The following is a 27,076-nucleotide window of genomic DNA, read 5'->3' on the forward strand; positions in this document are numbered from 1 at the left end:
GGACAGAACCCTGATAGCTCTGATTCACAATGTTCCTGTAATTATTCTGCTCGGGCAAAACAAGCAAAAAGTAACTTCTTGGTGAACTTAAGAAAATACATATTTTAAGAGAAGCATTATTTGATAGGTAACTAAACATGTATCAGGATATCATCAATGGTTGATTTGTTATACAACTGTTCTAAAGTGTTTCTTGGCTGAGACCAGTAACTTCTGTGAATCTTCCCTGGTAGGCAATTAATAACATGATGAAATACACAGGCTATGTTTTACAACATCAATAAAAAAAATAAAAAAAGCTATTCTGCATTAGATCATCAAGTTCCAGATGGGATATTTATGTCAGTTTACAGAGCTTTGGAACCAAATATACCAAGATGGTGCTGTGTTACTTAAAAGCTCACCAGCTGTGTAAACACAAGGCCATTTGCATTTGTATTCAGTAAGCAGAAGAAAGTGGTTAGAGGCTGAATCTATATACCTTTGGGTCCAGCAGTTTGATGTGAAAAACCCTATCACTTGCCTGATCAGCCATTGTGTGCACCTTTTGGATAGAAGGTGCAGGAATTATGTAAGGGCTTGCTGTTAAACGGGGTCCCTGCTGGGACCTTAAATGTCTCTGTTAAGAGTCAGTAGGAGAAGTTGTCCAACATTTGCTGCCACTACTTCATGGAGCCCAATCGGAGTGGTTTGGGTGTCTTATAGTCTCTCATCACAGTGATGTAAGACTGGATCAATGTCTCTGTCCGTGAGATCATTATCCAGTCATTCTGATTCTGGTGCTGCTTCCAGGGAGACTATTGCTAGCTGTCGTGTGTAACTCATCTCACCTTTGCAGGTTCAGTTGCATCATTATGCTTCACAAAGTCATTTGGTCAGATTAGTGCCTTTCAAACGAGTCTGTTTGTGCAGATATATAAGGATGGCCTTTAAAGGAAGTGCTGTGTAATATCCAAAGCGATATGCAGCCCTGTTGTTGCAGAGATGCGAGAGGCTGATATGTCTTGGGATATTTTCTATTTTGAATCAGTCATTCATCCTCAACCAGCCCACCAATGCTGGATGTGATTTCAATTCCTGAATGTTTCATCCGACCTATGTTCCCAAATTCAAGCTGTTATTTGAGTGGGGCAGTAATGCATCACTTGGAACCAGTGATATGTCCACAGAGAGCAACAGAGCGTGTTAAAATCAAACTGAAAACCTCCCATACTGACAGACCCTGTAGAAGGCAGAACAGAGAGTCAGGGAAACAAACTATGGTCCAGGAGGGATATAATGTTGTCCTTTTATCTCCCCTTCAGGAGAATCCGGTGCTCTCTTTGATATTCGTCCCACATGTTCTTCAGATAAGCAAAAGAGTGGAGTGAGGAGTGTGTTTGAGAGTCCTCTGTGATTGTCTGTTCTGCTTTGTCTGACCCACAATCCCCCATGCGAACACATGGACACACACACACACACACACACACACACACAGATAGACTCTTTCTATCTCTCTCTCGATTGATTGCTGTAATCAAACAGCGGGCTGTAGCCAGGTCGTACGAGAGTGCCGTGCTATTTTCCACTTCTCCAGCCCATGCTGGGAGGTATACTCCCATTTTCTGCACAAGCAGGTCACGGAGTGAATGAGGTCACAGGTAAGCGGGGAAACAAAAGGGCAAACAAAAAAGCATCTATGTGGAAAAAAACGCCATTCCCTGTAATAAAAGAGTGGCACAGATATGTTGTGATAGACTTTATGTGGGCGGTAGAGAATATGACACGGGGAGGAAAGAAAAGGTAACTGTGAGGAAGCCTCGCTGTGTGTTTATTTATTCCATCACATAATGCAATGTTTTTGCTTCTTTGAGAGAGAGAGAGAATATATCCCTTCCTGGCATGAGGCGAGACAAGTGACAGTAAGTGCACGCAGGTTAATCGGCTGGCAGAGAGACAAGCCGGCAGAGAGGCAACGGATAGGAAGTCAGAGCAGACGAGGTGCTTCACAGCAGAGACAGACAGGCTACATTCAGCATGCAGACCTCCAGGCTCGGGTTAAACTCAAGCTCATGCTGCTTTTGGACAGTTTGTGCCTGATCTGTGATGCAACACGTATCCAATACAAAGAGGGAAGTAAACAAGCAGGAGTCAAAATAACAAAACTTCACACATCAGTAGTTGTACTTCACTCACTTGATGGTGGGTGCCATGAGCAAGAGCCGTGAACTTATCCACCCGCTTTCTTGTACAATCCATAGAAGTCAATGCGAAGCTTAATGAAAATTCGAGGAGAAAAAGTTTTGGCTGGGGTGGGAAAGTTGGCTTATCAATAAAAGGAAGCTCAAAGAAGAAAAATAACAGCAGATGACAACTTATGTTACATACATACAGATGAAACAAACCAATACTGAATAAAAGCCAACATTGACATGCCTGGATCTGCTGTATAAAGAGTTACAAAACACGTTTTGCAATCTTGTGGTACCTTTCCCTGAATGCTGAAGCAAACGCATTGATTTGCATCGTGTTTTGGTAACAATTGCCAAAAGGATTTTCTTTTGGGGCTGAATGCACCATTAACTGCAAGTGAAAGATTTTCCTCTTGAGGATTAGAATCGCTCAAAACATTTTTTCTTTTCTATTCTTTTCTTTTGCCAGTGGGGCTGAAAACAGTATGAAAAGAAAAACTTTAATGACATAGCCCGGTCTCCTTCAAAAGTTCTTTCACATACAATGCGACTGCATTATGAATTAGTTTTTGAAGGAAACATATTTTGATATGGATTATGTTTGCTTTTGACGTATTACAAATTTGTTTCAAATGAGTTTGTTGAAGTCCACATAGGGAGAAGGTTGGAGTGATGGATGGGTAACACAGGAGCCTGCTGTTTATATATTGTCTTAACCAAGTAGTTATGTTGCCTACACGTAACCAAGTGCTTTTGTTATGTTTTTGTTTTGTTTCAATGTCATAGTCATTCTAAGCCTCACAAAGTAGTTTTGTTGCCTGAACCCAACCAAGTAGGTTTCAAGTGTTTTTTTTCGTTACGTTTCAATTTACAACATCAACTGCATGTTTCAAACTATTTAACCTTCAAAAATTAATTAAGAAAGCAGTTGGGTTGTAATTTCGAGACAGGGCTGCCTGACATAATATCAACCCTTTATGTTGCTATGACAAACATGTTAGCAAAGAGTATACTGACATGTCATGGATTAACATTAACATTCATTTTGAGTCCTTTTTCTTTGGATCTGATGAAGAGGTCCAACAGTGACTTCCCTTTAGCTCTGTTGTATTTTTCATCAACTATAGAGAAAATGTCCAGCTCTTTAGCTGCTAAACATTGCTTTGTTCACCAGCCAGTCGCTGACATTGTCAGTCAGTCCTTTGATGCTGGGCAGGTAGCGTATACAGTAGTGGGAGTGAGCATTATCTGTGGGTTCGTCACTACAAACAACACTTCTGACATTGCATGTAGCTATTCCACCATACTTGTATCTTATTGTCAGATTACCAAGTGATACAATGTTGATTAGTGAAGCTGTGATGGCTTGCAGAACTGACATGTAGCCAAACAGACTAATATATACAAAAGCAAATGGAGACAGACAGTCAAGAAGAATAGAGACAGGTGAGACATGATTCAGTTTAGTACAGAAGGATAACTACGTAGGCTTAACTCTTGTGCTCCTGAATTATTAATTGCACAATATGCTACTTTTTTTTATGTGTATGTGTTTTTGTGAGGATATTTTTCAATTTTTAGTTTGCTGTCTAACGTCTTTCCCCCTGTGTCCTTCACACAAAGTAGTGGTTGTTTGATCTTGTGAAATGATTATAGTAATCTACGTGTTTGTGAGCATGTTGGTGTGTGCAAACAAGGACAGAGGGAGCGGCAGCAGAGTTGAGGGAAGAGGCAGAGCAAGAGAGTTCGATTGAGGCGCAGAACAGTCGGAAAACAAAGACATGAGACATCATAAGACCCCGGAAGGACGTGACAAGATATGATGAGCAAGTGAGATATAATAGAGGAAGAAAAGAGAAATGAGATAGAGCCAAGAACAAAAAAAAGTATGAGTCAGAGCAGAGCTGAGAAAACAAGAAAGAAAGAGGGTGATGGAGGAGTGAGAGGGACAGAGAAATGTGTGTGTGTGTGTGTGTGTGTGTGTGTGTGTGTGTGTGTGTGTGTGTGTGTGTGTGTGTGTGTGTGTGTGAGTGAGTCAATATAGTGTGTGTGTGTGTGTGTGTGTGTGTGAGTGTGTGTGTGTGTGTGTGTGTGTGAGTGTATGAGACTGAGTGGAGGCAAGATTAGGGAGGCAATATCAGACTGTCCATCAATGTCACAGCACTTGTGTCCTCTGTAAGCCATTTCATCCATCAGCCTGGCTGTATGTAGACGCCAGTCCCTGCTTGTTTACCTATTTTACATTGAGACACTCAAATCCCTTTCTCTAATACCTGGTCTAGATTAGGGCTTTCTGGTACAGGCTACAGATGCTATTACTGATGGAATATTAGAGACACTCCCCAAATCCAAAATAAGAATATTTTCGATTGTCGTAGAACTAAATTGGTTGGAGCTTTATTTCTCTATCTGTGCAGCATCTCAAGCTATAATGCAGGTTCAGATAGCTTTGGTACCAAACCTGGCAACCGCACTTTGTCAATAAGAATTTAAGAAACTCTGAGGTGTGCACAATTGCTGCTGCCCATGGTTGGTGTCCGCCAAGAAATAAGTCCAACACGTGACTATTTCTAAAACCATGTATTGTTGTTTTGACAATTCTCAATTTGTACAATTTGAACATGAAATAAATAAAAGTTAGAAGTGAGTTTTTGAGGTGTTGGTAGAGCCAGAAAAGCCGTTTTCCCTTGCTTGCAGTCTTTATGCTAAGCTAAGCTAAACGTTCCCTGACTGCAGCTGTACATGATGTGCAGACATTAGACATCAATCATGTTACCCTCAGAAACACAGCAAATGCCTTTTTGCCAAAATGTTGAACTATCCCTTTAAATTGAAATGTTTAAAGCTGAAAATAAGATAAGATATATCTATTGATATAGGAATTACACCTTTAGATCATACATATCCTTTCATGGGCATCCAAAAAAATAGAATGTAGATCATTTAGACAACCAAAATGTGAGCGCAAAATGTACAAAATACGACGTTTAAACCAGATTCTACGGTGAATCTTTCAACTCCCCATCCAGCTCAACATGTATCCACTGCTACGTTATGACAGAGCGACTAGAGATCAATTAACACAAGCTTTAATGAACATCACATTCTGTCAGCATGTTCTTAACACTGTTGCTAATAAGAAATCTGAAGGGCTGCTGCTTCAAAAATCCCCTGTGTATCGCTGTCTAAAAGTGACATTGCTTTGAAAATGGAGTAAGGGCTTTTGTAGGTTACAAGTGCTACTGAGTGAGTCTGGGCTGATCCAGCTGCTGTGATTACCCCCTCCCCCTGCCCTCCATCCTCAACACAGAAGTACTGGCTCAATATCAGTATAATGATATCTGTTTCCGTGCTCAATATGTAAATATCTTCTGCTCTGCCAGATAAGTTTTGACAGAAAGCCTGTCGAGCACAAGGCGAGACTACCTAAGGGGCCCTTCGAGGCCTTTTTGCACACTGCATTTTAATTGGTCTGGAGAACAGTAAGAGCTTTTCAGGAATATTCACAGATTACCAGGCTGAAACTCAGACAATGTCCTAATTAAAAGACTACATGCGAGTAGGAGTTTCAGCAGCCTGTTCCAAATAAAGGAGCTACTATTCTTAGCTCGCAGAGATATTATGCAAGGTTCAAATGTAATTCTGGGAGTAAAAACTGCTTATTTTACCGCCAGATTTTGCTGTCAATTTATCATGCTGTTTCGCAAATAGGGAACTGTATACATGCTTTCACCTCTGGCTTGTTTGTTTTGTCAGCATATGTAGTGCAATCTGTAATGAAGGATTGGTGCCGTTTCCTACCAGGAGATTGACTGACAAAATCTTATCTTGAGAAAGCGGCAGCAGAAAAAGTAAATCTTTATTCTTGGGCAAAGATGTGTGGGTTGTCTACCTTTTTTTATTTTCACATTATTTCTGACATTTCAATGAGTTTCTATATTTAACTAAACAAAGGTAAACCAAAGGCTATATTCTATTATATATTATGTTTCCAGACAACACACTGTTCTCTCAACATGTCAAATCCACTGACATTGACAGATATTTACCATAGGATAAAAAAAAAAATCATTAACTTTATGAATTTCTAACTCACTCTCATCCATCATCCATTTTTTTATTTGTTTACTTGAATTTGGTCGTCCATGACAGAGCTTTATGAAGTTCTGCCCTGCTCTAGAAATCACTGATTGTCACCGTTTTCTGGCTCCGCTTAGGTGAATAATCTGGCGGGGCCGCTCACTGCAGGCTTCAAATAAGATTTTCAGCCCTACATAATTCTACTAGGGGGAATTTATTCATTTTCTGCTCTGTATGCATGCACATATTCGAGAAGCTAAGACGTGACAACGGTCCAAGAAGTGAAGTCTATTCACACGGCTTGGAATGAAGGAGCCTTTATTCAAATGGTGTCTGTAAAGAGTTGAATTGCAAAGAAAGACGGATAAATGTTTACTCACAATGAAGTGCTGCACAGAGAGCATTTCAATGTAAACTGTACGATGATGATGATGATGATGATGATGATGATGATGATGATGATGATGATGATGATGACGATTGATGATGATGATGATGATGTTCGTTTGCTAAAATGAACAGAGGGATCAGTAGAAAGTAGGAACGAAATGCAAACCTGAATTCAGCCTATACGCATTTTTTTTTTCCTTCTTCATCTCTCTTTTTGTCAGTTTGTTTCCATCTCTGCTGGCTGTAAAATGAACCATCCTTATTGTGTCATAAAGGCATGTCCTATCTGACCCCTCTCTCTTTTCCAATCATCTCTTCTCTCTCTTTCTCCGGCATCATGTTCCCTCTATTTTACATCTATCATCAATGTCCATTAAAAGACTGTTCATCACACGGGCCGCTCCATGCCATGCAGTGACACACAGTGAATAATGCATAATTTGAGAGTGTGGAGGCTGGTGGGGGTAAATTACTGGCAGTGATTGAGAACCAGGTTCCCATTGATTACCTGTAAGCTGATGGAGCACAAGGAGACAGTTTTGCAAACCTTGCCGGCAATTTCAAATTGAGTGCGTATGAAATATGGAGAGGAGATGAAGAAAAGAACAACGGGGCAGTAATAAAGACAAAATTAAAGGAGTGTTCATTTCACCGTTGTGTTGAGAGTGAATGGTTGTTGCCTTGGATACTGTGAATTTAAACACAGAGGGTGAGCAAAATGGGCAGAGACTGAGAAATAGACAGGGAGTAATAGAGAAAGCGAGAGAAACAGCGGGACACATCGTTTAGCATTGTGCCTCTTATCGATTCCACCCTGTCATCGCTCAGGTAATGGCCTAGACTACCTACCAATTAGAAGATTAGAGAAGTGGTGTATCTTACACAGACAGCTGGATGGCTGGAGAGTGGCAGGGGTAGAGGCAGAGTTGTGTTTGGAGTCAAGGCCAGTAAGAGTTCTCAAAATCCAATCGAATATGAAAAGCAACATATGGTTACAGAGCACAACAGTGACAGATGCAGATGGGAGCGATTCAGAGAGATGTTCATTCCCTCTGTTGTCCTGCTGAGTCACAACTATTGCTAAAGGGAGCTGACATCTGGCAAATGAAATCCATCAAGCACACATGCAAACAGGGCCACCAACACCTGCCGCCTGCAATCAACATTCATGCTGCCATTTCAAGATTTTTTGAAGCCTTAGCGAGCTGCAATTTTCTCTCCTACACATCTAGTGAGCTTAAAGACACACATAGAAATGGCTGTAGGGGTAGTTTTCATCAATAGATCCATTAGTCACACTGAAAAAACTGATTCTTCAGTTGGGTGCAATTAATATTATGTTTAAATATGCAAATGAGTCATTATCTAATGCTAGCTTTTGGTAAATTTAGGAGAAATCTAAAGACGCAAAATGACAAAGTAGTAAAATAAACACCTAAATGTGTATTTTGTATTTTTTCTTTCCATTAATATGAAAGAAGAGATGCTATTAAAGCAATATAGATGAAAATCTTAAAAAGTCAAGAAAACTAATGTTTTTGCCTGGGGTACGAAAGAGAACGATGTGGAAAACATGATGGAAATGTGGCATTTATCTTTGAATCATGTATTAATTTAAGGAAAGTTACAGTCTCCTTATCATTCCACACAGATATATACTGTTTTCTTCTACCTCAGGTTTAGCCTACTATCCATACACTGACTTTATCACCTCAGCAAAGCCTAAAACGTTTTGTGAGATAAAACGAATGGAGTGAGCCAGCATGCACAATGCAGGACCCAGAAAGGGAAGTAGCTGAATGGAATCAAGCCATTGTCAATGTCATTATTTACACCTGTGGTTTTCATGTCAAAATGCCTTCAGTAAAAAAAAGCCTTTATTTCCACCAACGCGTGTAATTGAACACCTTCAGAGAATAAATCTAAATTTCCTCATGGCAACAGCAGAAAGCTGCTTTGATTGTCTGCCTCCTTAAGAACATGTTGCTGCTGCCAGGGGTCGTATGATGTATGGTGAATTATTTTACTCCTGGTGGGGAGGAGAGGACTACACACCCTCCTACTGTGCCATCAGGGCTCTTTACAAGACAACGGCTGTATGCTATTGAACTTTAGCAGTAGGAGCTGATGGGAAACTGTGGGAATCTAACAAACAAGGCGAACTGTGTATGAATCTGCTTATCAGAAGTAACTAGTTGTAGATACAGTGCATTAGCATGCATTTGCACATAAAGAATACGTTTGTGTCTTTTTTGCAGATCTGATTGGATGCCACATGGCTCGAAGCTGTATAAGTACCCTCAAGGCATAAAATACCCCTGAGCTGCTTTTTTTCCCGTTGCAAATGCTTAAGTCAAAGATTCTCTGCCGTCAGTCTGCACAAACATAACGGCCTTAGATCAATTTACAGACTGAAAACAAAAAAAGAAATTGTAAAACTCATCATTGTAAGCCATTAACTTACAAAACAGCAACAGTGATTTACATAACTAAAAACAATTTGCTATTTGATATATTTTAATATATTTTTTGAATACAGTATATCATACAACATGTCTACTACAAAAAGGACATATATTCCATGTAACTGCGATGAAACAAATCAATAATTAAAGTTAAATTCCCTAAAATGAAAACAATACAATGACTAAAACTGTTTTAAACATATGTCAACTACGGTGAGTATTTCCATTTATTAAATAGAATTACACATGACATTTTCCACAGAATCTGTCTTTTAGTGGAGAGTGACGGGGATTATGTGCGAGGGACAGCAGATGATTATGTGGGTTGGATTTCATCTTTGACATAGTGACCAAATGGTACAGAACACTCATGCTTCAGCTTGCTGAGCCAAAAGAACTTCATGTCATTTATAAGAAAAACTTTTCCTCACAGTTTATGAAAGCAGGTACTTATGAAAGCAGGTGCTTATTTTGTTGATGTCCTCACTAGTTGTTACGGTCATGGATGTACATATGGTAATTTGTCGATTTTTAAGCCAACACCTCCCTAAGAAAATAGTGACTTTTACCAGGTAATCTTTTTTTCCCCGCATCATTGCGTGTCCACGTGTGTTACAAAAGCTTAAATCACACATTGTGAAGGACGTATAGGACAGAAACTGAGAGACAGCATACGGAGCGACGTCAGCGAGCTGTAGAAGAGCTAAATGTAGGGTGTCGGAACACAGACTGCTCCCAGTACATGCACGCACATGCACACACACACAGACACACACACATTGAGACATACACACACACACTCGTGCTCACCAGCTGCGTGAAAAGACGAGTGGCTTAATGGCTCTTAGCGTGAGTTCAACTCTGGAGAACCCCTAAAAGTCACAATGAGCCAAAGCTGTCGAAGCTAATGACCCAACACACACACACACACACACACACACACACACACACACACACACACACACACACACACACACACACACACACACACACACACACACACACACACACACACACACAGATGTTCACACGCATGAACACCCAGAAAAACGCATGCAATTAATTAACTAAACTGACAAGACAACAATGTCACTTACAAAACACTGGGGTTTCAATTAGCTCCTTTGGCTTTTGCTGTGAAGAAATTTCAAGTGACACGATCATTTTTCTATGCTTTACATCCGTCCGAACTCCGTCATGATCTAAGGCTCTCCGCCCCCCGCTGCTACGTGTCTGCATGTATGAATGTGTGGGCTACAGAGAGAGAAAGAGAGAGAGAGAGAGAGAGAGAGAGATTGAAACGGCATATGTGTGTGTTTGAGAACATGCATGAACTTTGTGCATGTGTCTGTGTGTTTTGGTTCGCTGTGCCCCACTTCCTCAATCTCCCCACCATGCAGAGTCTCTAATGAGGCCCGTGGGAAGCTGTCCAGTGCTTGTGGCTCCAAAACCCCTCCTGTTCCAACTCTATTTCAAGGCTAATTTCTTCAAGGCAGCGCAGCCTTTGAACTGCCAAGGATGGTAACCAGCAGTCCAGCTTTGTCATTGTCCTTCCATACCGACATTATCACCATCAGATCTGGCCAATATGATGACGTTGGAAATAATGTTGAACACCCATTTGTTTAAAAAACTTCCCAGACAGGCAAGCTTACACACAAAAATAGCTCAGAGCCAGCTTGGGCAAACAAAGTCCACGCATGACGTGGACTTTGTTTGCCCAAGCTGTTCCTTTTTCGATTTTTCCCCTCATTTGTCGTCATCGCATTGCGTGCGCCAATCTGGGAGAATCAGTGATGACTTTTAAACAGAGCGACCACACAGGGAGAGAAATAATGTCTCCAGTTTTAACAAAATGCCTGCAAATGGGCAACACAATGGAGGACTGGTAGGGAAGCAGAAATCAAAAGCTGCAAAACAAATGAGAAAACGAAGGGGAAAAAGAGGCTGCAAAATGTGCCGTAGAAAGACGGAGAAACAGAGCAGCAACATGTAGAGAGATTTACAGTAGTTAAGTTAAAGAATGTCACTTCCCCTCAGGGAATATCCTATTCATTGTGGTTCACCAACCATGCTTTTTTCTTGCACATCCTGCCCTGTGCTGTTTTCTTTAAAACCTCCCTGCTGGGAATACTCCAGGTAAAATGGGACAACTGCGACGAGCCTTTTACAGATCATGCTCCAGACTGAGGCACTTGAGTGGAGTGTAAAGAGGGAAAGCAGTTCTCAAGTTCACGTACTGTTTTGTTTTTCGCAGCATTCATTGGGATGAGATGTTAAACTCTCATAAGCATGCACTCTCACAGCCACCTGCACAGAGGGAAAGCATTAAAGAGGGAGATTCACAACACCAGAAGATGGTGTTGTGGTAAAGCCCTGTCTAAAAGCCTAAATTGAAAATTATCCTTGCTGGCCTCAGACCAAATCTCTCCAGAGCTCATCGCATCTGTTTCCTCTCTCAGCTCGCCCTCACAATAAAGAAAAGGCAATTCTTGAGCATGTGGCCGCCTGCTTTAAAAGAGTAAAACAGATCCAGTAAAAAAAGAAAAAAAAAGGAGCATGATGGTATCAGAGATAAAGAGGCCAAGTACAGAGAGTCCTGCCAGGATGTGAGAGGATTTTACACCACGATAAGGTTGTATTGATCAGACGCCTTTCAGTCTCTTTACCCTTCGGAGCCAACAAACGCCTTTCTTAATCTTTTGATTCATTTACTTTTCAGTCAATCCCTTCAACACTCAAACCATCCATGCTGGACGTCCACACTGATTCTGTCTGAACCCAGAATTGCAGATGTTTGTTTAAAACTATTATTTGGTTTTAGAATGTTGTGCTTTTAATAGTTACAGTACAAATCTCCTTGCAGTTTGTTTCATGAACTCATTATTTTCTGTATCTGACATATTTAATTCTGTCAGGATTGTTCCTGACAGTCCACCACCGCTTTCCAGTCCACAAAATGGACAACGCCTTTACTTCCAAAGGCACTTGAGATGTCTTGCTGCACACTCCTCGGGGGAAATCAGTGCCAGTCACATGAATTGTTAAATTCAAGTGGTCACATGGGAGCCGTGTGTTGACTGTTCATGAACTACTGCAGAGCCGTATCCACTAAAAGGCAGCATAGCAATAAAACATTTGTATGTGTATTGAATGCCTTTACCTGACGTGTATGAATGTGACAAAGAAGCCACAGGCAGCACAGAATAAGGTCTAATAAATAAGAGAAAAACCTCAACACCCCACAAGGCTGGTCAAAGGAATGACCATCCCTTACCTGATAATGTCAACTACATGCCATGACCTGGTGATAAATTAGAAGGTTACCAAAAGGGATAGGATGTTCCTTGAGGGGAAGTGACATTATTTAACTTAACCTACTGTAAATGTCTTCATGTTGCTGCTCTCTTTTTTTCCGTCTCTCTACAGCACATTTAGCGGTCTCTTTTTCCCTTCTTTTTCAGCTTTTGGTTTTTGCCTCCCTGCCAGTCATCCATTGCGCTGCCCATTTACAGATATACAATATTTTGAATCATACTTACAGGTCAAAAAACATGTTTGACCTGTGAGATTGCCTGGAAATTAGATGAAACTAGGCATTGATAAACAATGATCCTTAATCATTACCCATTATTTCAATGAGTTAATGCACACTTTTCAGGTATGCAAGTCATAGTTGTATAAAAAGTGCTTTGGGAAAACAATAAATCATAATTTCATTGAGTTATAACTGCAAGTGGTTGCTTAATTTCCACCTCCATTTAGTTACAAACAGCTTAGTCACGCAGTCACTAATACAGACGAGTGCTGAACGTTTCAGCTACATTACAACGGTCAAGAAGTGTGATTTAATTAGTAATAAGAATGACAATAAACTAAAAAACTATCAGTCAGTGGCGGTCTTGTGGATGAAACATCTAAAGGAAGACAATCGTGAGAAGGAGAAGCCGTGATTGTTATTGAACATGTCTTGCACTCTGTTGAATCCAAGCCTCAAACAACTGACTTGCATCATTTACAGACTATGTTGGATACTTGTTCATGGATCTAAGGGGTAGGTCAAGGCGGACACTCACTATTATGGACACCCAAAAAGACTTGATGCATTCAGCATCGGAGCAAAAGTAGTCTGACTCACCAGATGGAGACTGCCAGCATGCCATTAGCCAACTATTTAAGCCTGCATTCTCCTCACAGTTCACTATGCGCTATCTATTTTGCAAGGGTGTCGTTGCTGCATCCTGGGCTAAATGCCGGACAAGACTAATGACTGACACAGCCCTGTGGAGATAGGTCTGGCTATGTGAGACCACAGAAGAAAAGTGATAATGAAGCACAATTCCTGGGTCAATCGAGGACGGAGCTTTAAAATTCCGACTTAGAGCAAGTGACTAGGAAAAGATGTTGAGAAAAATAACTAAAAAGTGAGACTGCAGACTCTAGAAGGAAAGAGAGACAGAGAGAAAAGTCTGCAATGGCACTCCATTATGTTGGCAGAAAGGGGTAAGAGGGGTCAGATGACAGATTGGGGAGACAAAGGGTGGAGATTGACTGAGAATTTATGAGTGGATGGAAACTGAACAAAAATGAGACTGATAGTCAGTGGAGGAAAAAAGGAGATGAGGAGAAAATGAGGGACAATAAGGCCTGAAGCTGCTAATGATGACAAAAAAAGAATGAATGAAGTAGTCTTATAAAAGATGAAAAATGGATCATCATTTTTTTAGATGATGATAATGGTGGAATTAAAATGAAATGAAGTGCCATTTAACCTCAGATGCCAGAGCTTGCAAGCGGAGTCATCCAAGATATGACTGAAACCATCACAGAGTCAGCACAGTGTCAAGATTACTACAGTTGTAGGGAAACATTCAGTAATCTGTAAGCAATTACATTTTTGTGAGTAACCTTCCCGACCTTGCGTGTGTGTGTGTAACAGATGGATAATGAGTGAACGTGTGTGACAGAGATAGTGGCTGGTGAGCGCTCTGCTGGGCAGTGATAATGCTTGTGCGATTGTTTGGCGATTACATTATTTGATTACAGTTAGTTGATCATAGATAATTCATCACTGGACACTGTGTTTGTTGCTCCTGACAAGCACAAATGCTTTGGCAGTTTGGACTTTTATTACCATGTCTTCAACCATTTTTCAAATGTTCACAGTGTGTAAACTCATAAACTTAAATGTTTTGTCTTTTCATTTTTTATACGACACCCAGCCACATAAATCAACTTTAAGTCAGATTCTTTGCCCAATGAAATATTGTTTTGTTCAACTTCATATTTTACCAATACTTAATCTTCAGTCTTTCAGTAGTTGCCATATCCTTTTCTCTGTACACCTTCCACCCTTTTTGACTGTAGAGTGAAGTTGTTATATTTACTGATATTGCAGCACTCTACTGTATGTGCAGTCTGTATTTTCTTTTACTGCTGGCTGCACGGTGACAACATTTCATGCTGCCTCAGACTGCTCGCTCCGCAGCTTTCAGATTAAAAACCACTCTATTTTTCTCACTGTAAAAAAAACACCTGGTCATAGGCTCCCATTAATCACCAATGTTTGCCCACTGGGGACATAGTCCAATTCACACGTGAATGTTTGAAATCAGCGCTAAGGAACTGGACTGGTAAACTGCAGATGGAGACTGCTGCTGTTAATTGATTATTCTCACCCTCATTTTTAATTCTACCAGCATTTTGTTAACTCCGAGGGCCACTTTTACCCTTTGCATCAATGTTGTGTTGAGATTTATCATTTACGTTTCAAGCGACATTGATGTTTGCTGTTCCAGTTCATAAACACAAAAAGGATGGATAATTAAAAATGGGTCAAAGGTAAAGAAGTAATGGAGAAATAGTAGATGATGGATAGATTGGCAGATATGTGGATTGATGGGTGGCTTTGAGTAGATCCTATTACAGACTGAAAATTACGAAAAAGTTTCCAAACAATGTGATAATAAATATATATTTAACGTATGGCTGGTTCATTCAATAACCATGTTTTAGCATGCAATAATAACACTCTAATGGCTGTGGCATCACTCTGTGTGATACTTATGTATTGTGAAAGACCAAAAATGAGAATGCATGAAGCCATCGTTTCATTTTCACAATTTATAGAAGGAATGCTTCAGCTTTTATTTTACTTTCAACATTTCTCCTCTAACATTTATATATATAAGCAGGATCATAAAGTTGTAAATACTGTATGAGCTGTAACAGTATGAGCACTGATGCCCTGGCGGTCAGTGTGAGCCGAGAGAGACGGACCAGAGTTGGTTTTTTTCAGAGTAGGATCATTCATTTGCATCATGATGAATGTTTAAGAGAGCAGTCTGTATATCGTGGGTTGAAAGTGATAATTTGCAAGTATTACTAATGAATGCTGACGAAAGCTGGTGCTTGTCAAAAAAAAATAAAAATCTAAAATGGCAACCTTTTGAACATTTGGAGAGGGGGCTTGATTTGTAATCAGTAGGATTGTACTTTAAGATGAAAATGTCTCTGTGCCTGCATCCGCACTGCTATTTGGAAGTGTCTAAAACCACCAAAGTCCCCACTGTTACAATTAGGGCACTTCTGGTCTATGTTAGTGAATGGGTAATTTTCCTTCATGTTCAAACCAACAAGAACTTCAAACCATACTTGTGGCTTCTTTGCATCTTTATGTTCTCAACCCCCCCCTTACTGCTTTGTTCCACACAGTCAACTTGAGATGAGAATAAAAGCGAGTGCCAGTGGAATCACATTTTTTCTCGGAACATGGGCCAATTTTGCCAAAGTACCTCTTGTAATCGCTCAGGAAAAAAGCCTGGCACTGTGCTTCCGAAACATACGGTGAATTATACATGCAGAGGCATGTGTTATATACATTTTTCGATGATTACTGTGGCTTTATAATAGACACCTTGAGATTTACAGTAAAGACCCTAGGGCTGGAGGAGAGGAGAAAATCAATAGATAGAAAGAATGAGGGACAACAAGAGGAAAAACAAAAATGTGCTGCTAGAAATGAAAACTCCTGTCATCAAGCAGTGTCACTCTCAGCAGACAAAATGAAACACCTGCTTGTACGGAAGAGAGGAATTTTCACTCAACAGACACACAAAGCATAACAAGCGTGAGTGCAAGAGGGCTCTCACCGAGGCATACGACCCGTAAAACGGGGGTGAAAAACACGTTGGCATAAAATAAGTGGCTGGTTTTAAGAAGCTGAACAGCCAAACGCATCATTTCACGCTGCCTTGCCAGGGGCTAATTATGCTGCATCAAGAGGAAGACAGGGAGAAGAGGGATAAGAAATGCTTCATTCTCATAATCTATTATGCCAACCTTGCAAATATAGCTCGAACAAACAATATGCTCAGAAACACACGCCTTTAGCATTCTGAATATGCTGAATTTTCATTTTGGCAGCTGATGTCTCATTCAAAAGGGCCAGGGACAGTTCAATCAATATCTGACCAACTGAGCTTCTCCGCACAGCTGAAAGCCAGACAGTTGAGATGTAAAGCAGGCTCCTGCAGGTTCAGAGTTGACCAGCATCTGTCATGCTGAAGTGTCCTTGGGCAAGACTCTGAATTACTGCCAACTCTAGTTGCTGTTCTTTTGACCTCTCTTTGCCCTGCAGATTTAATCAAATAAAACATAATCTCCTTGTAGGGATAAACACATTATCATATTTTTATTACATTTAACCTGTGATGGAATTAGGTTGTGCCATTGGCGCTGGGTGCCGCTCCGTTAACAATAAAATAAAACCGACTTTGTGGACCCAAAGAGCATTTATCTCAGCTTTTGAACCTAAAAAAAAATCAATTTCATAGCAGTGATATCAGCTCTGAACCAGAAAATAGACTCATATTCCTAAAAAATCACACAGGGTACAGCCAGAGCCTCATTTTCCATCTTTTCTGATTGATTTCTCTATGGCGCTAAACATCGGTCTGATGCTCAAAGGAGGAACAAACTCTTTCTTTCTGTTCTCTCACTGTGTTTGCTCGGGTGGAAGAAACACTCATTCATATAATTACAACTTCCCTTGGGATTATTAACTCAACTTTCATTAATAATCACTAAAAACCATTAGAATGTATGATCGGAGGCTTATACAGAGGAGCTAGTGCTTTATATGTTGTTATTATATTGATAAATTGGCTGTGGACATGTGACTCTTTGTACAAACAATTAACATTTATGCACAAACAAAAACATGCTCGCTAGCTGACATTTCAGGTTTTTGGCCTTATGGTCAATGTTGGGCCAGAGGCATTGGTGTTTAGAGAGGGAGAAATTAATGCTACATTTGTTTACAAAACCCTCTAAAGCCAACATTTGGCGTTTACTCCCACATGCAAAATTATGTTTCAATTTCATAAATCCACTGGAGGACAGAGTGACTCAATGATCAAAGTGAGAGAAGTAGATGAGGAGAGGCAGGTTGAGCGGAGGTGGTTAGAAGAAAGAAAAGTTAATTGCAACACTTTATCACAAAATAAGCTTTGATGGTATGTAACAAGTGTCTGTTTTCATACAGTTCTCACATTATGTAGCCTAAATCAGATGACAATCAATGTGAAAAAAAAAAAAAAGAATGCTGAACGGACTGGATTTCAGTTATTTACAATCAGTGAGTTTTTCGTTCTTGGGGTTCTCTGGGCCTATTGTTAGATTACCTAGCTAATTTTCATTATTTACAGAAATGATACATTTTCCAATCGGTTGTCTGTTCAGTACAAGTTCAAATACAACATTAAATCAAACTGACAGAATCCAATATGAGGTCCGTACAAGTGCAGGAGTCCGACACACATAACCATCTATTAGGACTGCTGACTTGCCAAAATGAACGAAAAAGTTACAACAAAAAGTGACTGATGGATGAGAAAAAGTTGAAAACCTCAATCTGAGCGATAAAGGCAAAACAAGATGGGAGAAACTGAGGGAGAGACAGGAAGAGAAGGCGTACGGTGGCAGACGGCAGAGTTGAGGTGGGAAGCAGAAAAAGAACTGACGGAGGGGAAGTGATGGATGGAAGAGGTTTATTTGCTTTTGTTGTGCCAACATCATTTATCTCAGGTGAACAGCCTCCCAGTGCTGAGAGGCTGTATGACAGAAATCAATCAGAGGGCAATCGTCCATACACTTCCCGTGATGCCCCAACCCATCGATACAGACATTAGGAGGGGAACACTACGGGGGAGATACATGGGGAGAGGAGGAGAGGAAGCTGAAAAGTGAGGACAAAAAAAATTGTACCACTTCAAGAAAAAATAATAAATTAAGAACCCATTTAAGTGTTAGTGAAAAGTCTTTTATATGACCAACAAACAATCCTGCGTTTGTAGGCTTTCCCTTGTTTTGAAAATCTACTCAATGAAGAGAAGTTTTCTTTTTCTTTCTCCCAGAAAACCCAACATGTTGAGGGATATGTCTATCTTTATCTTTTGCAATATATTGGGAACAAAAGCGAATGTTCCTGCATGAGTTGTTTAAAGACATTTGACACTTGGATGGTGTTTCAGAGATGGGGATGGAAGAAAATAATGGAATTAAACAAGCTCAGTGCTTGCTTACTTCTAGAGTATGTACTAATGTTGAGAAGCTTCACAAGTCAAATGGCTATGGTCAGGTTAATAGATAGTGTGGTTATATTAAGGTCAGTGGTTGCTGCTAAATTCTGCCAATCTTAGGGGGCGCAAAATTTGTTCTGTTCGGAAAGACACACCTGAGAGTTCGTAATCAGTGTGACAAAGCACTTCTTATCCACTTGTCAAATACTGTAGGTACACTAAGCCTGATGTCAGCCACCATGGTGTAAGTCGACAAAATACCTTGAAATGTGTTAATTCCAAGCCATATAGTGTCAGCTGATCCGAGGAAATGAAATATGTGGATAGAAAATTAGGTTTGTACTGTTTGAGTGTGTGTTCACTGTGTTCATTCTATTCAATTGTGAGCACAGTGTGAGTCAGCCAGGTCTTTTTACTGGCCACAGCTAACACAAGTTGTGAAGGTCCCCGCTGAGATCAATACATCAGAGCCTGGAGCACCTGTCAGGAAGCATTCTGTGTGTGTGTGTGTGTGTGTGTGTGTGTGTGTGTGTGTGTGTGTGTGTGTGTGTGTGTGTGTGTGTGTGTGTGTGTGTGTGTGTGTGTGTGTGTGTGTGTGTAATAGTATGTGACAGTCATTAGACTTCAGTCAGACCTCCTGCCCACTTCCCTGGAAAAGAAACAACATGAGATCACATGAATCAACCGCTGCATATACAGTACAACACAAGGCGCACACACACACACACACACACACACACACACACACACACACACACACACACACACACACACACACACACACACACACACACACACACACACACACACACACAGAGGGTGTGTGCGCTGAGTGATGCTGGCCAGAGGCACGGCCGACAGTCTGACACCTCTGATGACACAAATGGGAACCCCACCTGACATCAGCCTCCCTTTCACTGCCCAACGGCACACAGATAATAGTTCCAAGGCCAATGTCACTTACACACTGAGGGATGACCCCAGGCATACACACGCTTTTGGTGCATACTTTACACACACACACACACACACACACACACACACACACACACACACACACACACACACACACACACACACACACACACACACACACACACACACACACACACACACACGTACACAAACACATGGCGCACTACAACATGTATAATGTAGCCTTTATGGAGGAAGTGAGGCTCCAATGAAAAACACAAACTAACCTGCACAAAGCTCTCATCTAATGTGCATCATCGGTCACATGTTACATATATGTGCGTGAACTATGACGGGCACAGTACATGTATGCAATCCACCAACATCATGCACTCAGCCCTGAAGGAAAGTGTGACCTTACTCTCACATGAGAGCACATCATGCCATGTACTATATTAGGGTCTACACAAACTGTGGATAACATTTACATTTACAAACACGTGCCGAGAGTATGTTCAGAAACACACACGTAAACTGAGAAAGATTGAGGAGCACAGAAAACACAAAAGAACTTCTTTCAAAAATGTTAATGCACAACTTTTTTTTCTTTATTGCTTTTGTTACTTAAATTGCTATCTTGGCATAAACTAAACACAAGTCATTAGCACATTCTTGATACAGTTTACATGCCGAAAAAAAGTCAGGGAGAAATAAAAACATTTGATGTGACCTTATGTGACACTAAATCACAGCAAAGATACCTTGCAAAGATTTCCCTGCCATAAATGTAAACAGTTAAACACAATTTAATTCAGGAGCAGTGCAGTATAAGCAAAGTTTGTTCTGCACCCTATAGCAGTCTTGGGATTAAGTGCAGTGCTCAAAACTCAAGACAAGCGCTCCTGGCAGACTTTCTTGCCCAATTTTTAGCCTGAGGGTCCAGGTTTGAGCTGGCTGCCTTCCAGCCATGAGTCCAATTATCTTTCTTTTGGGTGGCTTTTTTTTTTTTTTTTTTTTTTTTTACAATACAGGAGATGTATTGGACAGGATGTATCCATGTTCAGTCAAGTTGGAATAGATTATTATTATCTGGGTTTGCTTGATGTCATCATATGGCATGTTTGACTGCAGTATTCTTGTTACCATCAGCACATGTTTTTTTCTTGCATGTAGCTTTTTTAATTTAGTTGATAAATTAACCAATATATTATTCATTTAGGTCGTATTGGTGAGGCAGCGGGGCCATTTTGGAGTTGAAAACAGTTGTTATGAAGGGTGACATAAAAACTTGAAATTCAGCGCATAGCTGGTGCCTCCACACAGCTCTGAATATGGTAATGGTTGAGCCTGCAGCTAGCAGCTAACAATGCTTAAAGTGAAAACCAGGGTGTCACTTGGGCCTGCCATAGCTCCACTAACAATCAACATCGTTGACCATTTTTAGAGTCGGCTGATCAGGCATTCAGCCACAGGTAGAGGGCTCTTCCTGTCCTTACAGAACTAAGGTTGCAATATTGTAACCTTTGCTGCTTCTATATTAACGCTCTGAATATTGTTTAGTCATAGTTATTAGCAAACAAGAGTGAGAGTAACCATTGTCAAGAATCACATGAAAAGACTTGTATGACAATTTCGAGTTTTTGAGAAAGAAATTATATGATATGGTGTGAATGTGTTTTCCTGTTCTATGGACTTAAGTTGTATCTTTTATCATTTACTAAACAATCTAGAGAATTGTACATAAGGTGCCATCAGTTACAATATTAAACATGAATATTCAGTCAGAATTCAGACATATTCTTGCTACAGTAGCCACGCCTCCTCCCCGACTCCACTGTGATTAATCTTTCCAAAACATGCTGACATGCATGTGGGCGTGATTGACAGGAAGTAGTGATGCGCTCTCCCCAAGATATCTCCTGACTGATATGAACAATGAACCTCAGGTTATTTTTGGAGTGAGCAGATCATTCAGTAGCATCCTGTCATAATGAGAAATGGTCCAATTTCTGGGACTTTGAATGCTAAAATACAGGAAGTAGACAGGAAATTGGTAATTTTCTAAAAAGCATATATGCTTTTTCACAAGATGTACAAATATAATGCCCCAGTGAGTTGATTGCCAAGGTATGATAGGGAAATGTATCGCATTTTAAATGACCTCAAGAGCTGAAGAAGAAGCTAACTCTCAATTAGAAATGTTTACCTAGAATGATGGATGCAGGCATCCTTTGGGCAAGTCACAAGAAACAAGATGCATCATTCCTCCCGTGTATAATTAAAATCCATCAGTTGGTGTGGCAGCTATTGCCTTTAGACTCTGAAACCTTGACCTTTAATTATGGCACCTCCATCAGTGTAAATTTTGAATCTCCAGAGCACACTGTCAAAATGCATCATTAATCTACAGCTCTACAAAATACCCTGAACTTTAGGACCCATGCATTGGATCGGGATCACATTAGTTAACAGTTATATTTTGTGGATTCTTGAAAATAGAGGGGAGTTACTGTGTGAAGCAGAAAAATGTACCTAACTTCAGTGATTCAACTGGAAGAAGCAATTAAGGAAAATATAAATAAGTTCAACCAGACAGAAAATGAGAGAAAAAAAACCTGAATAAACATTACATAAACCCTGGTTAAATTTTCACCTTAATTAGCAAGATATTACAACCAGACAGCGTAAATTCCAATAAGAAAGTGCAGGTCTTCACATTTACACTTTTTTATGAATTTCAATTAGCAGGGTAAATTGATTTTAACACTAACATGACTCAATGTGCTACAAAGCATCAACACTGCACACGGATATATCCTCTTGGGAACCTAATTAAAGTATCACTGCGTAGCGACACCCCTCAAGGACTTATTTTACAAATCTGAGTTATCAGTGCTTGGATTCTAAAGTCTGTCCATGTGTTGTTTGCAATTTAATTATTTGTCGGACAATTTGTCATGGAGCTTAAGGTTTGACAGGAAATCTCAAGTGATCAATCAGATCCCTCCCTGGTAGCCTTTAGTGTGAGCGAGGCTAATAGCTATACACGATACCTGTAAATTAAAGCAGCGTGTCGCTGTCAAGGCTAACTGTATCAAGAGCTACACAGAGGTTTAATCAGAATGTCATATAATGTACAGATGTAAGGCCGCACACACATCCATACACACACACACACGCACACACACACACACAAAAGGCTCTTTAAGACATTTGTTACAGCAGCTTTAGCCGTCTCATCGTGTTAATGTTATTTGGACGGGCAGATTGGCTACTGGCAGACTTAACAATTCACCAGAGTCTGGGGCCATTTTTCAAAACACCAATTACGAGTTTGTATCTCATCGTCTCATCGATCAGAGGGCTAGCTATTCACTCAGAGTGACATAAATTAACTCATATGTCCCTAAACAAAGGTTTGGGGGTGGGGGGTGTAATTGCATCCATCATGGGGTTACGTCCTCTATCCTGCAACTGGATGACGAACACATCTTTTTTCTGGAGCTGAAACATTTCTAATTGTATGCGTATCTTTAAATCAGACTATTATACCTTATTGTATTCTCTGTCTTTGTGCATGTGAGAGCTGTAAATGCCGGTGGTAATTGAAGAGACCCAGAGCTGCTATGGGTGACAAAAGGTGTAGCATTCCATTTCTGTCACCGGCTAAGATGGGTGATGTTCATTTCATACACAGCAGGCAGCAGTGTGTGTTGGTGTGTTTAACCCATCTTGTCGGGACATACAAATCTGTTTACAGAGTCACACTGTGGGGATTTGCCTTCCTTATGGTGTCAAAATTCCTGTACTTAGAAGGTAAATCATTACATTTTAAGGGTGAAGACTTGGTTCAAGGTTTAGGATTACGCTGGTAGCATTACATGTATATATATATATTTAGATATATAAAGAGAGAGAGAGTGTTCTGTACTGAATGTATGTCCTCCTGCAGTTTAGAATAACACTTGGTGCAAGTGTCAAAGCTGTCCCAGAAATATTTCTTCTATTTATACTCAAATAAATATAGTTACAATATGTGGTAACTGTTTTATGAGCAGTTCTCGGAGGGACAAATATTGGTCGGATGAATTGATTTCTGTTCCACTGTCTTTCTACAAACAAGCTAAATATGTTGCAGAGAACGGAAAGTAAAAGCAAGGGGGGCATTTATTTTAAGAAGCAATATTTATAGTCTTGTTCTATCTCGTTTGAAGTGAAATGCTCAGCAGCACATGAAAAAGAAACAACAGTGCTATTGAACTTGATGAGCAGAGGATGCATCAAAAGCTTATGTGTGAGGGGCGGGTCCCAAAATCACAATGGAGCTGCGTTGCATGCGAGTGTGTGTTCCTCAGGGGTTTTGATCTCTCTGCCCACTAAACAGAGCGGAGTCCATCAGCAACAGATACCCCTTCAATTATTCAGGAGGTTAGCATGAAAAATAAATGGCTTTTTCCTGCAGTGAGAGGTAGGATGCTGCTCTGGTTACAGTGAGTCTTTCAGCCTTTCACTGTAAAATCACACAGAGGTTAGGATGCGCAATACATTTCTTTCAGCGATGATTGCAGATCACTGCGTGTTTGTCATTACTGGTCAAGACCACAACTTCTGCTCGGCTGCCTCAAACTCATCAACACTGAGATACTTTTCACCTTTTTTGACTCACAGGAAGATCCAGGTCAGGTGGAAACAGTTGGTGGTACTCAAGTGTAATGATGGTGTGTTTGAGAGATAATGGCTGTAATAAAAAAATATCCTCTGAACTGTACCACTTAAATTCATAGCATTGCACAAAATCTGTAAAAAGAATTAGAGGGAAATGGAAAAATACTCCAGAAGGTTCTGAGAACATTTAATTAAGACCTGTAATGCTTTGAAAAAGTGTCATTTGAATGTTGCTGAAACTATGTTGCCTAGACATCTCTTAACCTGTAAAATCCCTACATCTAAGCTCTTTTTTTCTTTTGAGTTTATGTTCAATTCAACATATATTACTGGTCTAATAAAATGATTCCAGTCATGTTGATTGGAAGGTTTTTAGTGTTTGCGCATACAGTATCTGTACAGTTTAACCTCTACTCATAATTAAATTGCCAGACTCCAGTTTTCTACCTTTTTTGTCTATACCAATGTTGCTACAATATATCCTTGTGCAGGTAAAATCTTTGCAAAGTTAATGGTTATTCTTGTTTTTTATTAAGTTGAAATACCATAGCCATTAGAGTTCTACTGTGAAAACATTCATAGCATTCACATCTGGACATTCATGGTATATTTGCAATTGGTTTTAGCTCTTTCACTTGTTTCATTTGAAAGCATGGATCTATGAGGGTAGTTCTCTGAACAATGTACAGTACGCTTGTCACACAGACAGCCAGCTCATTTCCATGATTAGACTGGAAGCAAGCCAGGTGTCTCTGATGGTACATCACTTTGTTCTAGGTGATAGCCATTTGGCAAAAGATGACCTTCCTTTCTGTCAGTCTTCAGTGCTTCCTACTTTGTCTTTTTTCTCCTGTCTGACTAATTTGTGGCTCTCTTTGTGTCACCGTCTCGTTTTTTTCTTCATAATGATCGGTCTAGAAAGAAAGAAAAGGGGGGGAAAATAGCTCTGCGGGAACTCTAATGTAAGCTTCCTCTCTGGTTCTGTCTCTTTCCAGGTGGTCCATCCCGTTGGTCCTCCCCTCCATGTGACTGCTGCTGCAAGAATCACAAGGGCGACGGCGAGGGCGAGAGCGGCACCTCCTTCAACGAGCTCTCCACCTCCAGCTCTGAGAGCCAGTCAGAAGCCAGCTCTCCCCAGGGAACGGTCATCTGTGGCCCCGTCAGCCGCCAGTCACACCATCATGCCAACGTCCAAACCCTGGACCGGCCGCCGAAAAAGGGCCCCATCGCCATGCTCCAGCAGTCCGAACAGCGGCGGAAAAGTGATTTGATGCGCACGCTTACGGCGAGCTCCCGCGACACCAGCACGTGCAAGAAAAGGCCGGCGAAAGAGAAGCTGACGGTCGAGGAGGAGCTGGATAAGTGCATTCAAGACTTCCGCAAGATCAAGATCCCAGAGAGGTTCCCCGAGAGGAAGTACATGTGGCAGGCCGACTTGCTGAGAAAGTACCGCCTCTGAGCCAGGAAACTGGACAGAGGGTGCAGACACATGAGGCCACGGATCAGTTTACATGTTTTTTGATTATGACTTTTGCAACAAAACGGAGATAACACTCATTAGAATCCAGTTACTGGGGGGAAAAATCACCTTCATGCCAGTAGGTTGAAATTCTACACAGAAGCTAGTAAGATAAAAACCAGACTGTTCTCTTATTGACATAGTACGTATGTGTGTGTATGTAGTTTAGGCCTACTGTATGTACTGTAAGTATGTGCCGTACTTGCTGAATGCTTCAGAGCCTTGAATAATTTATCCCAATCCATGTCGGTGAAAGACAACCTCTATGAACCGATCAACCTACGGAACGCTTGCTAATGGCTACAATGGGGGTTACCGAGGGTTACCGGACTACACACACGGTCATCCGTCATCATTTCCATGGAAAACCATCACTGGAGCCAATGTTTTAGGCCACAAAGACAAACTGATTTAGTATGTGAATGTGTGTGTTAGTGTGTGTGTGTGTGTGTGTGTGTGTGTGTGTGTGTGTGTGTGTGTGTGTGTGTGTGTGTGTGTGTGTGTGTGTGTGTGTGTGTGTGTGTTCGCACCCAGGTGGCCTAGAGGTCATGGATAAATCTGCATCAGGATCCATTAATAATTCATGCTGTCCCGACAGTGCTCCCACTATAAATACACACAGAGCACTCCGCTGCCAGGGTGGCGTAAACAGCTGGGTCAATTACTTAACTTTTAGGCAACATTATGGAACTCTTGAAGCAGGAGGAGGTACAATTTTATCAGCAGCACAATTCATTTTCTTCTTTTAATATCAGTTATATTGCAAACGTACCCCAAGTGACTCAAACTACCCTGCACTGCATTGATTTTTGCCGTGTTGGCTGGATGTGGAGCAATTACCAGGTAACTGTGTGAGGGATAAGTTAAAGAGTGGAGGATTTGACTTGACGGTCACACCATGGGGAAATACAGAGGTTCCATAAAGAAAAGCCCTGATTCAACACACCTATACACACTTTTCCCATTTACGTCATAGTCATTTTGGTCAATTACTTGACCAAAATGAACACTACACTCACAATAAATCCTACAGAGAAAGCAATCAATTGTAGGGTCATTTAAACCATGCTCAATATGACACCTTCAATAAATAGACAGAATGGGACAGAATTGCTACACAGGGTAACCCATCAACACAGATGGATGCTTTCTACCCAGACCGCTGTCAAGGTTATGGATAGTTATTGATGATGGGGTACGGGGAAAGAGCTGATAGATGTGGCTCTTGTTTACAGTAATTAATGAAGTCCCTGGGTAACTTACAAAGACAACTTGGTCATGTATTTAGTG

The 27,076-nt window shown here is 40.7% G+C and overlaps 1 protein-coding gene across 2 annotated transcripts in view; it reads left to right on the forward strand.

The window, feature by feature from the left end:
- The window catches only part of kctd16b (potassium channel tetramerization domain containing 16b), a 64,045-nt gene extending 38,319 nt beyond the window's left edge, over positions 1 to 25,726 (forward strand). The window contains exons 3-5 of one of the 2 annotated variants that reach the window (XM_054626500.1): positions 9,495 to 9,509; positions 20,152 to 20,187; positions 25,331 to 25,726. In XM_054626500.1, coding sequence (XP_054482475.1) covers positions 9,495 to 9,509; positions 20,152 to 20,187; positions 25,331 to 25,726 — 447 coding nt within the window. Of the gene's footprint in view, positions 1 to 9,494; positions 9,510 to 20,151; positions 20,188 to 25,262 lie in introns of both variants that reach the window. The other variant, XM_054626499.1, reaches the window with a different exon arrangement.
- The last annotated feature ends 1,350 nt before the right edge of the window (positions 25,727 to 27,076 follow it).

The sequence above is a fragment of the Anoplopoma fimbria genome, chromosome 24, assembly GCF_027596085.1.
Source record: "Anoplopoma fimbria isolate UVic2021 breed Golden Eagle Sablefish chromosome 24, Afim_UVic_2022, whole genome shotgun sequence".
Lineage (NCBI taxonomy): Eukaryota > Metazoa > Chordata > Actinopteri > Perciformes > Anoplopomatidae > Anoplopoma > Anoplopoma fimbria.